The sequence below is a fragment of the Protobothrops mucrosquamatus genome, unplaced genomic scaffold, assembly GCF_001527695.2.
Source record: "Protobothrops mucrosquamatus isolate PMUCROS unplaced genomic scaffold, P.Mucros_1.0 scaffold2680, whole genome shotgun sequence".
NCBI classification, from domain to species: domain Eukaryota; kingdom Metazoa; phylum Chordata; class Lepidosauria; order Squamata; family Viperidae; genus Protobothrops; species Protobothrops mucrosquamatus.
The window spans coordinates 413735-430425 of record NW_015388727.1 but is presented as its reverse complement, the minus strand read 5'-3'; the positions used below and the strand labels follow the sequence as shown (position 1 = coordinate 430425).

General features: G+C 42.0%; 1 protein-coding gene across 1 annotated transcript; it reads right to left on the bottom strand.

Moving 5' to 3' along the window:
* Window positions 1–441: 441 nt before the first annotated feature.
* Window positions 442–6545, bottom strand: SATL1 (spermidine/spermine N1-acetyl transferase like 1). Its single transcript, XM_029285999.1, has 6 exons — window positions 6480–6545; window positions 5718–5769; window positions 5226–5306; window positions 3737–3838; window positions 1602–1642; window positions 442–612 (listed from the first exon to the last, which is right to left on the bottom strand). The coding sequence occupies exons 1-6, from the start codon at window positions 6543–6545 to the stop codon at window positions 442–444; spliced, it is 513 nt and encodes a 170-aa protein (XP_029141832.1).
* Between the last annotated feature and the right edge of the window lie 10146 nt (window positions 6546–16691).

Sequence of the window (16691 nt, the reverse complement as noted above, 5' to 3'; positions counted from 1 at the left end):
GCTAGACAGGCAGGGAAACACTCTTGCACATTTCCACTCCACCTCCGATTCACACACGGCTTTTCATTTGATACCGTGAGGCTTTAGAGAGAGCCAACATCTCTAACCCGTAGAAACCTTGACTACAAATTCTGGTTTCAAGTGCAGATCTTGATCTACTTCTGACTTTGGTTAAGGAGCCCTGAACAACCAAGAGACCCTGTCTAATGTGCCGATGTGCGTACTTACTAACCAAACATTCAGGGGATCCCACGTCCTACCCAGCACAGCTTGCCCATGGGAAAACACCAGAATCCAATCGCATCTCCAGTTACTACTGCCAGTCATAAAACTTCTTTTTAATTTCTTGTGGCTAGTATTTGCCTGCTTTAAAGCCTCAATTGTAGCGAGAGATTTCCTGAGGAGCCGATGGAACGCCAGCCTCGGACAGAGACTTCCTTGCTATTGTCCGGTTGCCATTCGGACGAGATGCTCTTTATCAAAGCGGAAGAGGTGCCATCCCTCTTCGGTGGACAGATCGGATGCCCCGTGCCTCATGTAGTACTCGATCGACGGCTTATTCCAAACGACGACAAGAAAGTGCATGCAGCTACAGTTGGAATCGAGGGCGATCTGTTCAAGCGGAAGCGCAAAGGGATTGCATTTGAGCGCAGAGGTGAAAATCAGGGGGGTCTTCAAACTTGGCCCTTTAGTGACTTGTGGACTTCAACTCCCAGAATTCCTCAGCCAGCGTGCCTGGCTGAGGAATTCTGGGAGTTGAAGTCCACAAGTCATAAAACGGCCAAGTTTGAAGACCCCCCCCCCCGGTGAAAATGTTCGCAGTGCAATTCGGCAGAATCCACTGCACCAACAGTCTACGACCTTTGCCGCTTGGCGGTTGGGCTGGGGCGGGGGAGAGGGGAACTGGGCCGCGTGCACATGCGGGCATGCAGCCCTTGTGCGAGTGGTAGGCCGGTATGCACATAAGTAGCTGGACTTGCACAAGTTGAGCTGCGCACAGGCGCTCCGACCAGCCATTCACACGGCTCAAATTAAACATTTCGTTAAGATTTGAATGTTTGTATGTATAAAAATTAACTGCATTTTCATGCATGGACCTGTAGGCGCAACTGAACCATGTTTTTTTTCTCTCTGACAGTAGCAATATTCCACATAGAAAATTGTAAAGGAACATTCAGCTGTGAAATCTTCCCTTTGCAATCTAAGAATTCATAAGCAGTTTTTAGCTGCTGGCTGCAAATAAACTCAACTTATGAGAGAGGTCAAGAAATTTAAGATGGTGGACTCCACTGTCATCTTGAATTTTTTTATCTTAACAGACGGCCCTGATCCCGTGGACCCTTTCTTTTGTGGCCTTAAAGAACACAGCCACTGATGGTCCTCTAAATTTAATGTCCAATCCTAGGAATGGCCATTAGGATTGAGGAGTGATGGAAATTTTAGCCACCAACTCGGGTAGAAGAAATCCATTTTGGGAAGGTTGCTGTAACTCATTTTTTTTACTGTTTTGCTAGCTCTTTGGCAATAATTAAGAGTTTTCAAATGAAAATGATGACCATAACATGTAAAATATAACTTAAAAGTGTTAAATGGTTACTTACCTGACTTAAATTTTTTAAAAGTTCTGATCCAATTCCCCAGCCTGCCAAAACACAGTTAAGAAACTCAGTTGTCTGAACTGGAAATTTTCCACCATTTTGTTCTAACCCATAGAATTATATGTACAGAAAGCAAAGGCTTTATTCTACCGACCTCTATAAAAAGGTATTTAGCTGGTTTTGTGTTTCAGATCTTTTGAAAGAAAGAAAAAAAATGTAACTGGCTGCATCTATCTGGGGGGCAACAATCCACCATCGGGGCAGCTGCATTTTACACAACATTGATCTTGCCATGTTTCTCAGCTTGAAGATAGGTAGATCTCAAGCTGCTGAGGTTGAGAAACACTGCTGTATTGGATAGTAACACACTCTTGGATTCACAAAATCGAGAAGAACTCGGATTGTACAATATGCTCGGAACCCATAACCCCAGATACAACTCGTGAAGTTAGTTTATTGGATGCAAGCAGCCAAATTTCCTGGAATGTCACGACCTCTGCAATTCTGATAGGTCACTTAGAAGTTATTCATCCCCCCCAGCAGAGGGGCAGTTTAATCCAGCGATTAAGCAACCAGGTTAGAAAGCAGGAGGCTGTGAGTTCGAGTCCCGCCTTAGCTATGAAAGCCAGCTGGGTGATTTTGGGCCAGTCCTTCATTCTCAGCCTGACCGGCCCACCTCACAGGGTGATGGTTTTCGGGAAAAGAGAAGGAAGTAGGTGGCGTTGGGTAGGTTTGCCACTTTATTTGTAAAAAATAATAAATAAATGCAAATAAGCACCAGAGGGAGGGACGAGAAACTGGTTGGAAACTGACCGAAGAGAGAAGCAACCTGGAATTAAGGAGAAACTTCCCGACAGTGAGGACAATTAACCAGTGGAACAGCTTGCCTCCAGAAATCGTGGGCGTTTCCATCACTGGAGATTTTCAAGAAAAGTCTAGACAGTCACTAGTCTGAGATGGTATAGGTTCTCCTGCTTGAGCAGGGGGCTGGACTAGAAGACCTCCAAGGTCCCTTCCATCTCTATTCTATTCTAACTTTCAAAATAAAGCAGAGGCAGGGCAAGATGGTCTCCTAGTTCTTCTTCTTTCTGTCTTCTAGGATCCTGTCTCAATTACAGGCTTGTCTCGAAACTCAGTGCCAGGAGTCCTATTTTATATACAGGTAATCCTCAACCTAGGACTGCAGTTGAGCCCAAAATGTCTGTTGCTAAGTGAGGCATTTGTTAAGTGAGTTTTGCCCCATTTTACAAACTTTTCTTGCCACAAACTTTAACAAACTTTTCTTGCCTTTTCTTGCGAAGTGAATCGCTGCATTATTTTATTTTTTTTAGTAACACGATTGTGAAGTGAATTTGGCTTCCCCATTGACCTGGCTTGTCAGGAGTTTGCAAAAGGGGATCACGTGACCGTGGGATATGGCAACCGTCGTAAATATGAGTCAGCTGCCAAGCATCTGAGCGGGGGGGGAATGCTACAACGGTTGTAAGTGTGAAAAACGGCCGTAAGTCTTTTTTTTTGGTGCGTTGTAACTAAATGAACTGTTGTAAATCAAGGACCACTTATATCAGTGGTGGCGAACCTATGGCACGGGTGCCAGAGGCGGCACTCGGAGCCCTCTGTGGGCACGCATGCCGTCGCCCCAGTCCTAGGCCTTCAGCTGGGTTTTATAAAACCTTTTCGCTTTAGGCCTCCGTCGCCATGTGCAAAAAAAAAGAGGTTCAATCAATGAGTCAATTTCAACTTCTCGCGGGAAAAAGATCTTGCAAAGTTGGAATTGATTGATTGAATTTTTTAGTCCCACCCAGTCTGCCGTTACTACCGCAGCCATGCCCACCTAATGGGCCACGCCCACCCAATGGGCCACACCCAGCCGGCACTCGACGATGCATAAGTGGGTTTTGGGTTGCAGTTTGGGCACTCGGTCTCTAAAAGGTTCGCCATCACTGACTTATATACTACCCTTCTAGCTAAGAGAGAATTCTGGATATAATAAACATCGGGCAGAGACGTGAATGTCGATCAAAACCTGACTATTCTTCTGCAGTCCTGCCACAAGGTCCTAATTCCACCTGGTGGTTCTCTTCCTTTTTCTGGCTGTATTAGAAGTGGGCAACAAGGAAACAGGGTTGTTAAGTTACCTCTATATTGTTCCATAACATAGAAGTCTTCTAAGTATAACAGCTTGCCAATCCAAGGGTCGTATGTAAAGTAATACATAGCAAAAGCTACAATACCTGCATCTGTGGGGTAAAAAAAGAAGAAGAAGAAGAAGGAGCACCGCTTTAAGGAATTATGTACCCAAAATGAAAAAGGTAAGCCTCGGCTGGAGATGTCACCTGAAGATGTAACGAAACATTTGGAAACCAACCCACAAACTCAGAGGACGAACCTTCACCCTCATCCTACGCCCGAGCTACAGATACTCGCCACTATTGCATATCTAGCATTACAGGTAGTCCTTGACTTAGGACCACAATTGAGCTCAAAATTTCTGTTGCTAAGCAAGACAGTTCTAAGTGAGTTTTGCCCCATTTGGTGACCTTTTCTGCCACTGTTGTTAAGTGAATCGGCCGTGGTTAAGCAAGTAACAGTGGTTTAGTAACACGGTTGTTAATTGAATTTGGCTTCCCCATTGACTTTGCTTGTGGGCAGGTCGCAAAATGTGATCGCATGACCCCGGGAACCCTGCAACCGTCATAATTAGGAACCAGTTGCCAAGCGTCTGAATTTTGATCACGTGACCCTGGGGATGCTGCAACAGTCGTAACTGTGAAAAATGGTCATAAGTTACTTTTTCCAGTGCCGTTGTAACTTCAAGCTAACTGAATGGTGCTCAAGTCAAGAACTATGTGTAAGATTATTGTCTCTCTATGCTTTTTCAGTGCTCCGGATTAAAACATTTTCTTTTAACAGTCGTCCTCCATTCCCAAGCGCTGTTAAACATTCCACCAGAGATCTCTTTTCAAAAAAGCATGCACACAAAACACATACACACCTGCACGGTTTTTAAAAACCAGTGCTGGAGAATGGGATGTTTAATGTCTTGCTGCACAGTGAAGTTCCTCTGTTTATTATTTCAGCACTGCTCTTCTATCCGAAGGAGTTTACAACAGAAAAGATTGTAATTGTCTCAGAAAGAAAGTGGGAAAAGAATCTTTGTATGATCCATTTTTCATTAGTGCAACATTTATTGGGGGAAATGGTTCCAATATCTCAGGGGCTGCCCCAAAGAAGAGGGGGTCCAGCTATTCTCCAAAGCGCCTGAAGGCAGGACAAGAAGCAATGATAGAAAATAATCAAGGAGAGAACCAACCTAGAACTAAGGAGAAACTTCCTGACAGAACAATTAACCAATGGAACAACCTGCCTCCAGAAGCGGTGAATGCTCCAACACTGGACGTTTTTAAGAAGAGACTGGACAGCCATTTGTCTGAAATGGTGTAGGGTTTCCTGCCTGAACCCTATACCATTTCAGACAAATGGTTGTCCAGTCTCTTCTTAAAAACGTCCAGTGGAGGAGAAGACTGTTGAATTTCTGGCTTTACAACAGGTACTGTACTTTCCATCCTGCAAAGATACGGTAGTTAAGACTCATTTCAAAAACTATAAGAAAACTTTCTGGCTTACCTAGCATTACGTTTTCTGATGATACCTCTGCTACTAAACAGTGGAAGAAGGGACGAGTTCCAAAACCATCTCGAAGTAAATCTGAAAAATATTCAAGCCATTGAATGAAGGGAGAAAAATACTAAATGAAAATCACAAAAAAGAGGACCACCACTGGTAGATCTGGAGATAAGGTCAGCTCCATAGCCGGGAGGGGGAGAGAAAGGGGCAGAGAAAGATGAGAGAAATAGAGAGGAAGAAGATAATTAGATATAGGTAGGATAGAAATAGAAATGATAGATGAGACAGAGAGACAGATGATAGAGATAGATTACACAGAGGACAGACAGATTAGATAGGTTGAGATAGATAGATAGATAGATAGATAGATAGATAGATAGATAGATAGATAGATAGATAGATAGATAGATAGATAGATAGATAGATGATAGAGATATATAAAGAGACACTAGAGTTGCTAGAGATAATTAGATATGGATAGGATACAAATACCTGTTTCTGTTATTTTTACTGCTTCAGGCATGTTTTCATAAGCAGCCAGCTCCTGCCAAGAGAAGAAACCAGAATGTCACTGGGATAAAAAAAATAAATATGTTATTTGTTCGGACTTCTTAATAGTTGATAGGCTAAACAAGAGGTCTCCAACCATTCCGGGCTCGAGGACCGGAGCGAAGGAGAGCAGTTTCAAAATGTGTGTGTGTGGGTCCGCGCATGCGCACGGGGCCACGCACACTGGTGCGGCACTAGCAGCCCCGTTCGTGCATGCGGTATGCGCTGGTGCCATGCACATGCATGAATGGCCAGGTACCCTCCGTGGCAGCTAGCGGCCCGTTCGCACATGTGCAAATGGGCCACGCAAACCGGGCTAGCAGCACATGCACAAACGGGCTGCGGACAACTGCTCTGTGCTAGCATTCCCGTTCACGCGCATGCGCAAACGGCGCCGCGGTTGCGAGCACAAGTGGGGAAATACACACCCACGCCAGCTAATTCCGCGGCCCATTGGCCAAGAGCCCACGGCCTGGTCCAGGGCCGTAGACCATAGGTTGGGAACCCCGGGCTAGACCCAGCGGTGGGATTCAGCCGGTTCGCACCACTTCGGCAGAACCGGTAGCTAATTTGTTGTTTCCCAGGCCCAGAACGGACGTCCGGAAGCGGCATCCACACAGAGAACCGGTTGTTCCCATATTTGAATCCCAGCACTGGCTACACCCCCTGCAGGCCCATCTCTCCTCTCCTCTCCTCTCCTCTTACTCTAATGAGTCGCATGATATGAGAACAGTCCCGCGGCTCGGCTGGTCGCACCCGGAAGCGATTCATGGAGTTGCTGTTGCCTTCCATAGTGGGAGTCTGAAGCAGCAGAGTGGCTGTTCGCTTCCCACAAAGGGGCTTAAGCGCTGCTGAGCCTCTGCTGGGGCTCCTTCATTCACCATCTCAGAGAGTGAGGGTTGGACAAGGCAAGAAAAAGAAAAGGAAGACAAAGAGGAAGTTTAAAAAAAAGGCGGTCTTCCTATTTCCCCACCACCCTTCCCCACGTTCTCTTTTCTCCTGTCTGTTTACAAAGGTGGGGATTGGAATTGTGGCCTCTGTTTCAGGCTAGCTTACATCCCAGCTTGTGCTTCACTTCAGGGGTCACCCAACTAGGCCCTGGTCATGCAAAGAGTCACAATGGGACCGGCATCACAATATCCCATCTCTGCTCATCTTCTTCCCTACAATGATCAAGGCAAGGTGAAGTGGGGAGGGATGATCTTAAGGTAGGCCCACTCTGATTCTACTTCTCAATCTTTGAAATCTCAAGTGGGAATTTATGAATGGACTTATTAGGGTTTTTCTTCCCCTCTCTTCTTCCAAGAAGTACGCAGGTAGATGGATGTCCCCATCTACCTGCGGATACAAGGAGGATAGGAAGAATGCTAAGGAAAGCCACCTACTTCTTGGAACAGGTCTTCACTCAATGTTGGAGAAAAAGAAACTGTAATAATTTGTTGTTGTTAATTGCGAAGTCGTGTCCGACCCATCGCGACCCCGTGGACAACGTTCCTCCAGGCCTTCCTGTCCTCTACCATCTTCTGGAATCCATTTAAGCTCACGCCTCCTGCTTCAGGGACTCCATCCAGCCACCTCATTCTCTGTCGTCCCCTTCTTCTATGGCCCTCCATCTTTCCCAGCATCAGGCTCTTCTCCAATGAGTCCTTCCTTCTCATTAGGTGGCCAAAGTATTTGAGTTTCAACTGTAATAATAATCTTGCATTTATCCTTGATTTATATAACCAGTATAAGACACAGTTGGGTATGTATAATAAGCTGAAGTCTCACACTAGTAAGGCAGGGACAAGCAAATCCATAAATTGTCTTCCTTCAAAGAGTCTTGTCAAATCCATGCATCACAAAATGGGGTTTTCAAACTCACTTCCCACCAACATTTCCATGGATGAGGCACCATCATGGCCAGCTTTGGACACTGTACCCAAAGATAAGACTTTAGAAAACGAAATCATATATAGCACAATTGAACTGCTGTTTTTATTCAGGGTATTTTCCAGTTCTCTTTTGCATGATGAGCTCTAGATAAACAAGTCAGGTGACACAGCTTTTGAATAGGTAGGAGGATTCCCAGAGAGAGTCAAAAAGTCCAAAGGACCATTTGAAGGGGAATTAAATGCCACAGAGATTGAAGATGTGTTGAATTTGACTAATAGATATCTAAAAAACTCCTTTCAACTGCCATGTGACTCTGTTTTTAATAAGGGAATCTTTAGAACATTGCCCTTATAGAGAAGGAAGTAATTCTGCACAATCATACTTAGGATCAATAATCCTTCTGCTGACATACTTGTTTTAAAAAGATCCTTATCTAAATTGCATTCAGTCGACAATGAATTTATTTCCTCAAGAACATCGCTCAGGAGAAACAATAAAAGGGATTTTATATATTTATATTTATATAAATGTTTGATATGTGAATGCCATTTTTGTTAAATTCTTCAGCCTTGCTGGGATAGTTTATAATCTCAGTTTGGGATTTTATCTTCTGTGTAGAGATAGCCATTTGGAACTTAATTTAACAGACTAAAAGAGTTGGAAAGTTATCTAGTCCAACCCCCTGCTCAGGTAGGAAACCCTACACCATTTCAGACAAATGGCTGTCCAGTCTCTTCTTAAAAACTTCCAGTGTTGGAGCATTCACCGCTTCTGGAGGCAGGTTGTTCCACTGGTTAATTGTTCTAACTGTCAGGAAGTTTCTCCTTAGTTCCAGGTTGCTTCTCTCCTTGATCAGTTTCCATCCGTTGCTTCTTGTCCTGCTTTCAGGTGCTTTGGAAAATAGCTTGACTCCCTCTTCTTTGTGGCAGCCCCTGAGATATTGGAAGACTGCTATCATGTCCCCCCTCGTCCTTCTCTTCATTAAACTAGACATACCCAATTCCAGCAACCGTTCCTTATATGCTTTAGCCTCCAGTCCCCTGATCATCTCACTTAACAAATGTCTCACTTAGCAACAGAACTTTGGGACTCAATGGTGATTGTAACTCAAGGACCACCTGTAGAGGATTGTTTCCTGCTGGTTGAGGATGTGTCACAGAAAAGGAGAAAAACAAAACCAAGAGAATCCACCATTTTCTGTCCTTAATGTGCCCTATGTATCATTAATAAGGCTATCACCACTTGTCAGGGTATTCTGGTAATCTGCTTTTCATGGACATTATCATAATCTATATGCAATATATTTAGGAAACGCTATGATCCCATTTCTAGTCATTTATTTACATGAATATTAGTCTTAAAACCAATCCAAGAAGACTTTATCTTTAGAAAAGTTAATTAAAAGCCAGAAGTGATGCTGTAAAGCAAGTTCAAAATCCATGACCTTTGGTCTAATGTAAATCAAAATTGCTCAGATTGGAATGGAAACTTCAGAAAGCTGGAAAAGCATCAAATCTCTCTTTTTCGAAGGAATTCCATGATGTGGGCATCCAGATTTCACCTGCTCCTACTTCTGCTGTTAACCATCCCTTGTCTGACCGCTCAAGCTGCAAATCGTAAGAAAACCTTTGGGATCTTTTTTTAGCTGACTTCTAGTTAACTCGATCCTCCCGATATCAGAATCAAGTGGAATCCTTTGGAACTTGACTTTTTTTTTAAGAAGTGGATGTAGAAAGGGCTAAGATTAAAATCGGCAATCTTATATGCATCCGTTGGAAACAAAAGAACACAGGCCGCAAGGGATGGGCCTGCACAATATATTTACCTAGTGCCGTTAAAGACTTAACATGCTAAACCTGGTTAGTTCCTCTGGAGCTTAGCCTATTGTGCCAACCTAGTCCAGGAATGATGATTGTGTGAATCTAAAAAGGGGTTGATTTAATCGCCAGCATGCAGTGTGAAAGAAGACAAAGGATGAAAGATTGTATCATGCAAAATTCTGATTATCCTCTATCATAACTTTGTTCTCACACAGATAATAATAATAATAATAATAATAATAATAATAATAATAATAATAATAATAATAATAGTAGTAGTAGTAGTAGTAGTAGTAGTAATAGTAATAACAGTAATAGTAATAGCAGGGCTTTTTTTGTCATAGAACGCCCAGAACAGAGTTCTGGCACCTTTTTTGGATGGAACCTTGTAGGGTAGGCAAGGCGGGTTGTATGAAGTGTGTGAGTTCCGGCACCTTTTTTTTTTTTAACAAAAAAACCCCACTTAGTAATAGTAATAATGATAAAGTTCGAATGGACCTTGGAGGTCATCTAGTCCAACCCCCTGCTCAGGCAGGAAACCCTATATCATTTCGGACAAATGGCTGTCCAGTCTCTTCTTAAAAACTTCCAGTGTTGGAGCATTCACCACTTCTGGAGGCAGGTGGTTCCACTGGTTAATTGTTCTAACTTGTCAGGAAGTTTCTCCTTAGTTCTAGGTTGCTTCTCTCCTGGATGAGTTTCCATCCGTTGCTTCTTGTCCTGCCTTCAGGCGCTTTGGAGAAGAGCTTGACTCCCTCTTCTTTGTGGCAGCCCCTGAGATATTGGAAGACTGCTATCATGTCCCCCCTCGTCCTTCTCTTCGTTAAACTAGACATACCCAATTCCAGCAACCGTTCCTTATATGTTTTAGATGTGGGGGACCAGATTAAAATCAAGATTATAAATCCTCCATGATTCTCTACTTGAGACTGAAAGTCCAAATATTGCTGAGAAAGAGGAGGGGGATAGAAATTTCTTGACTAACTAAAAAAAAAAGTTGAGTTCTTCCTCTATGGGAAGCAACTTCTGTCTTTTGGCTGAGAGGGACCAAAAACATGTTATGGTCCTACAATCACGGGAATGTAGATAAAGACAGTTAGAATGTTTAGAATGCTGAGTTTAGATATTTCCAGAAAGACACTGTTGTTACCCACTGGCAATCTGGAGCAGAAGCATAATTATAGGAGTGAATTATTATTGCTGTCATGGAAGAACTTAAAATTAAATGAATGCCCTTATCAAGTCTTATGGTCAGCTATTAATCACACAAAACACAATCCAATCCTTTTTTTCCCCAAACAGGAAAAAGTAACTTGCTGGTGATTTGGGAAAAGAGAAGATAAAATAGAAAAAAAAAGAGTAAATAAACAGTTTTTTGTTTCTTCTCATATAATAGAAAAGGAAGCAGGTTCACATGTTGCAGTAAGTCGTAGCTTGTTTCAACTGTAGCTTGTTGAGTAAGCCTTGTTTGGCTTGTAAAAGTCCGTTCTAGTCCAATATTCCTTATAATAGAAAAAAAAAGTTTTTTTAAAAAAACAAAATTCTGCTAAACATGGCTTGCTATGCTATTAAATGAATCATACCTAGCTCTGTTCTCATGCCTTGCTAAGCCATAACTCTGGCTTATGAAGGGCAATAGCTGAGCTGACAGATTGTATTGCATCCAAACCAACAAAACTATATCACGGTTAACACAATGCATGAACCTGGTGAGAGATCCACGTAGGCAGTGAAATTTGGTCTTGGAAGTCCACTGATGACTAATGTGACACAGTGGTTGAAGTGACAATTGTCTTGTTTTCCAGCTGATTGCACCCATGTTGCAGACTTTGATAACTGTGTAGGTGATACAATCGGTTTTTGCCCAGAAGGGATTACCTGCGGTTGCAAAGATAAAGTGCCTTATTGCAAGTAAGTTTACTTCCTTGTTTTGGGAATTGGGGAGGAGGGATGTATTTGCAAAGTCCAGCCTCTTCTTAAAAGCCTCCAGAGATGGAGAATTTATAACTTCCATAGGGGCAACTTCCACTATGAACTTTTTAATCTAGGCAGCGCTATCTATCTATCTATCTATCTATCTATCTATCTATCTATCTATCTATCTATCTATCTATCTATCTATCTATCTATCTATCTATCTACCTACCTACCTACCTACCTACCTACCTACCCATCTACCTACTCATCTACCTACCCATCTACCTACCCATCTACCCATCTATTTACCTATCTATTTACCTATCTATCTATCTATCTATCTATCTACCTACCTACCTACCTACCCATCTACCTACCCATCTACCCATCTACCCATCTACCTATCTACCTATCTATCTATCTATCTATCTATCTATCTATCTATCTATCTATCTATCTATCTACCGGTATCTATCTATCTATCTATCTATCTATCTATCTATCTATCTATCTATCTATCTATCTATCTATCTATCTACCTATCTATCTATCTATCATCTATCTATCTATCTATCTATCTACCTACCTACCCATCTACCTACCCATCTACCCATCTATTTACCCATCTATCTATCTATCTATCTATCTATCTATCTATCTATCTATCTATCTATCTATCTATCTATCTATCTATCTATCTATCTATCTATCTATCTATCTATCTCTGTCCCTCCATCCATCCACAACTTGTACTTGTTATTTCTGGCCTAGTTTCCATAGTATGGGAAAAAAGTTCTTGACTGTCTTCTCTGTAGCTTCTCTTTATGTACTTGAACATGGCTATCATCTCTCTCCTAAGTCTTTTTTTTCTTAATCTGACATCCAAAATTTAGCCTGCCTGTTCTTGTAGGCATGTATGTCCTCAAGCTCTTGAATCATCTTTGTTGCTGTCCGCTGAACCTTTGTTGATAAGCAAGCATGGTCCGAATGTTTGAGGCCGATAACTTGCAGATGTTCCTCCAGAACGCAAGGAAGCCCTTGATTCTGCCATCCAGCCCTAAAGTTGTTGGGTGGATTAGCACCCAACTTCATGATACACAGGTAGGCTATGCTTTGCAGGGAAAGTGGTTCAAAACTTCTCAATTTGGGTCTCCTCCATTTCTATGTTTAAGGTGTCCCTCCTACCGAAACACATGGAAAGATTATTGGTACATGGGGTCCAAGTGTAACTATCTTTGGAGCACCCTGGACTTGATTTTGATGATCATAGTTCCTGCAGTAACATTGTCTGTGGTTGTCTTCACCTTAACGCAGTGGATTGGCTACTGTAGAAGCCCGTCGAAAAAAAGCAGGTGAGTTGATTTGGGGCAGAGAGAAGACCTGTTCTAATTAAGGTAGGATGTATTTCCACCAAATCCCTCCCCTGACCAATGAATTTATAGATAACACTAAACAAAAAGTGCCAAACGTCTCAATAGAGAACTTAGAAGGAGCACAGAGGTGGTGTTCATATAAAATAATAATAATAATAATAATAATAATAATAATAATAATAATAATAATAATAATAAGAAGAAGAAGAAGAAGAAGAAGAAGAAGAAGAAGAAGAAGTAGTAGTAGTAGTAGTAGTAGTAGTAGTAATAGTAGTAGTTGGAAGGTACCTTGGAGGTCATCTAGTCCAACCCCTTGCTCAGGCAGGAAACCCTACACCATTTCAGACAAATGGCTGTCCAGTCTCTTCTTAAAAAATTCCAGTGTTGGAGCATTCACCGCTTCTGGAGGCAGGTTGTTCCACTGGTTAATTGTTCTAACTGTCAGGAAGTTTCTCCTTAGTTCTAGGTTGCTTCTCTCTTTGGTTAGTTTCCATCCATTGCTTCTTGTCCTGCCTTCAGGCACTTTGGAAAATAGCTTGACTCCCTCTAAGCCATCGTTTGTCTAATTATGGTTTGTTCATCACCCTATAATAGGGTGAGATCATCCATTTTTAATGGTCTATGATCCCAACCACAGTTTAATGGTGAAGGCATGAAGCTAGAAACCAGGAGATTGTGAGTTCTAGTTCTACTTTAGGCACAAAGCCAGTTGGATGACCCTGGGCCTGTCACTATCTCTTAGCCCTAGGAAGGAGATATGGGCAAACTCTTATGAAAAATCTTGCCAAGAAAACCTCAGGGACATGTCCAGACAATCTCCAAGAACTGAACATGACTGAACAAAATAAATTAGCTTAGCCACAGTTTTTCTCCTCATCTGAAGTATACTACATTTACATTTAATATTTCTTTTTTTTAAAAAAAATGTGATATTTTGATGTATTTTCAGAAGTCAAGTAAGGCAACCAAGGATCTCAATCCCTGCCATCCCATCCAGACTTCAACCCCAAAGACAGCCGGTAAGCAAATATATTTTAAATGTATTTCATTGTTGTTATTATGGCTTTGTTTTTTTTATTATGTTTAATTTTGTTTTAATTTAAGATGTTTTTAAAGGGTTGTTTTGCTTCTACAAAAATAGCGGATAGTTATTTTGAGACATATCTTGCATCTTTTTTTTAAAAAACATCCTATTTGCTTTCCAATGGAAATTGATACCAGATCTCCGATATACAAGATGCGATTAATTCCTGTAACTGACACTCCCAGAATGATGTGAAAAAGATGGCGTACATTTATGTTCAATGTGTACATAAAATAAATCTCTAAAGTAATGCCAACCCCTTTGCTGCACCCAGTCTAGCAAATCCTGGCCTATGAAAGAAAAAAGAACAATGTGTTCCTTAAAAAGAGAGGAACAGAGGAAGAAATTATGGCTCATGTGGAAAAGAAACTATGATGATACTATCTGTGCATAAGAACAGTGCTTTGCAACCTTTTAGAAGGCTGCCTAATGTGCAGTGTCCAGTTTTGATCTCCTAGAGGCATGGCCGTCTTTTTTCCCCAGTTTTATTTTTCCTCCATCAACATAATTCTGGACCCGTTTCATTTTCAGAAATGTTGCACCTTGGAATGTCCGTGTTTTTCTATTTAAAGCAACAATCAAAATCAAAGCAATCTGCTTATTTCCCACTTCTGATTTTGCTCCCACAGGATGCCCAGCCCAGACAAACGTTGGCATTTCCTAGGCCTTTGATCCAAGACCAACAGGAGATCCCCTTTCCTGAAAGACTGAGGTATGACCTCCTGGGATGAAAGATTTGTTTTTTCTATCACAGGGCTTGAATCCCGGTTGTTAACTTTCTTTCACACTCAAAAAACGAAGCTCATGGAGTCCCAACGAATTTTAAGCATTTGTTTGGGTGAATGTAAGTCAAATACGTGTAACTTTGAACGGTCACTAATAAGTCCTTGACAGTTTGTTTAGTGACCATTCAGAGTTACAATGGCACTGGGAAAAGCGACTTATGACCGTTTTTCACACTTACAACTATTGCAGCTTCTTCATGGTCACGTGATCAAAACTTCGGTGCTTGGCAACTGCCTCACATTTATGACGGCCGCAGTGACTCTCTGACAAGTAAAATCAATGGGGAAGCCAGATTCACTTAACAACCAAGTTACTAACTTAACAACTGCAGTGATTCATTGAACAATTGTGGCAAGGTCGTAAAATGGGGCAAAATGAACTTAACAATTGTCTCACTTAGCAACAGGAATTTTAAGTTCAATTCTGGTTGTATGTACCATCCACTCAACTTGACTTAATCTGGACTCTGTGTGTGCGCGTGTGTATGTGTAGCATAAACACACTATATAGATTTAGACACACACACACACACACACTCAGCCCGCACCCAGAAAGAGGCTATTTCACATTACTCTCTGATTCTATTCCATCTACAGTAATTTGCTTGAAAGTCACTTCAAAGAAAAATATTTATTGGAATTCAGCCTTACAGTAACTTCCACATTGTGATCACTACATGTACAATATGCAAAAACGGCTCTCTCTTTTTCATATAAGCAGAGGGAATTAGTAACAGTGGAAAATTATTCGTTTGTGTGTCTGCTTTCATTTCCTGGCCAATACAGTAAATTCGGCCATAATGTGGTTTGTTTACATTTAGCTTAACGTGTTGCAGGAATACAACTCCTCGGTTGCATTTGCAGGACTACGGAATGTTTTTATGGTATGTTTAATTTTCTCATGACAGCTACTCACCCCAGAGACCCCTTCCATCTGCCCAGGCTGGTCGGGGTAACCCCTGGATGAATGAGATCCCAAGTGCTGATTATGATCAACAAAACCCACTTGAAGCTCTGCCTATGAGGCAACTTTTGGTACGTCCAAATTTTGGCTATGCACAAAAATGCCATTTTTTCAGAGTGTTCTTTAGATCAGTGGAAGCCACCTTTGCTTGTATGAAGGAACTTGAAAATCCTTGTCAGAGGAATAGCTTGTGCAATAGCTTGTGCAAACGGAATATTGCCCGTGGTTTTCTGGATCCCGTTGCTTCTACAAGATCTTGTCTAGACACCTCAATCATTCAGACAGTTCTCAAAAGACACCTGTGCTTAAGCAATACTCCCAACTTAGACTATCAAATAAGAAAAGGCAATAATAGGCAGGCAGACAGACTGAACCGAACAGGTAAGTGTTTCTAAAACCTCAGCATGAAAATTTAATGGCTTTTGCATGCGGTCCATGAGCACTCTATGGAAGGAAGTTGGGTTAAAAATTGAAGGCATAATCACTAGTAATAATATAAATAATAACCGGAATCTTATAAGGATTCAGGCAAGAACATGGAATTTATTTGTTACTATGTGAGCTAGGTGAGATTGCCAAAAACATATAAGATTTTAGCCAACTGTAACATGATTTGACCCCAGGTGTCACATTCCAACTGGGTTGGACAAGGTTTCCATCAACTGGAATAAGCCAAAGCAGTGATGGCGAACCTTTTAGAGACCGAGTGCCCAAACTGCAACCCAAAACCCACTTATGCATCGTCAGGTACCGGGTGGGTGTGGCCCATTGGTTGGGTGTGGCCCATTGGGTGGCCGTGGCTGCGATGGTAACGGCAGACTGGGTGGGACTAAAAAGTTCAATCAATCAATTCCAACTTTGCAAGATATTTTTTTTTTCCCCGCGAGAAGTTGAAATTGACTGATTGATTGAACCTTTTTTTTTTTTGCACACGGCGGCGGAGGCCTAAAGCGAAAAGGTTTTATAAAACCCAGCTGAAGGCCTAGGACTGGGGCAACAGCGCGCGTGCCTACAGAGAGGGCTCCGAGTGCCGCCTCTGGCACCCGTGCCATAGGTTCACCACCACTGAGCCAAAGCATTGCTTATAGTTAAATGGAAA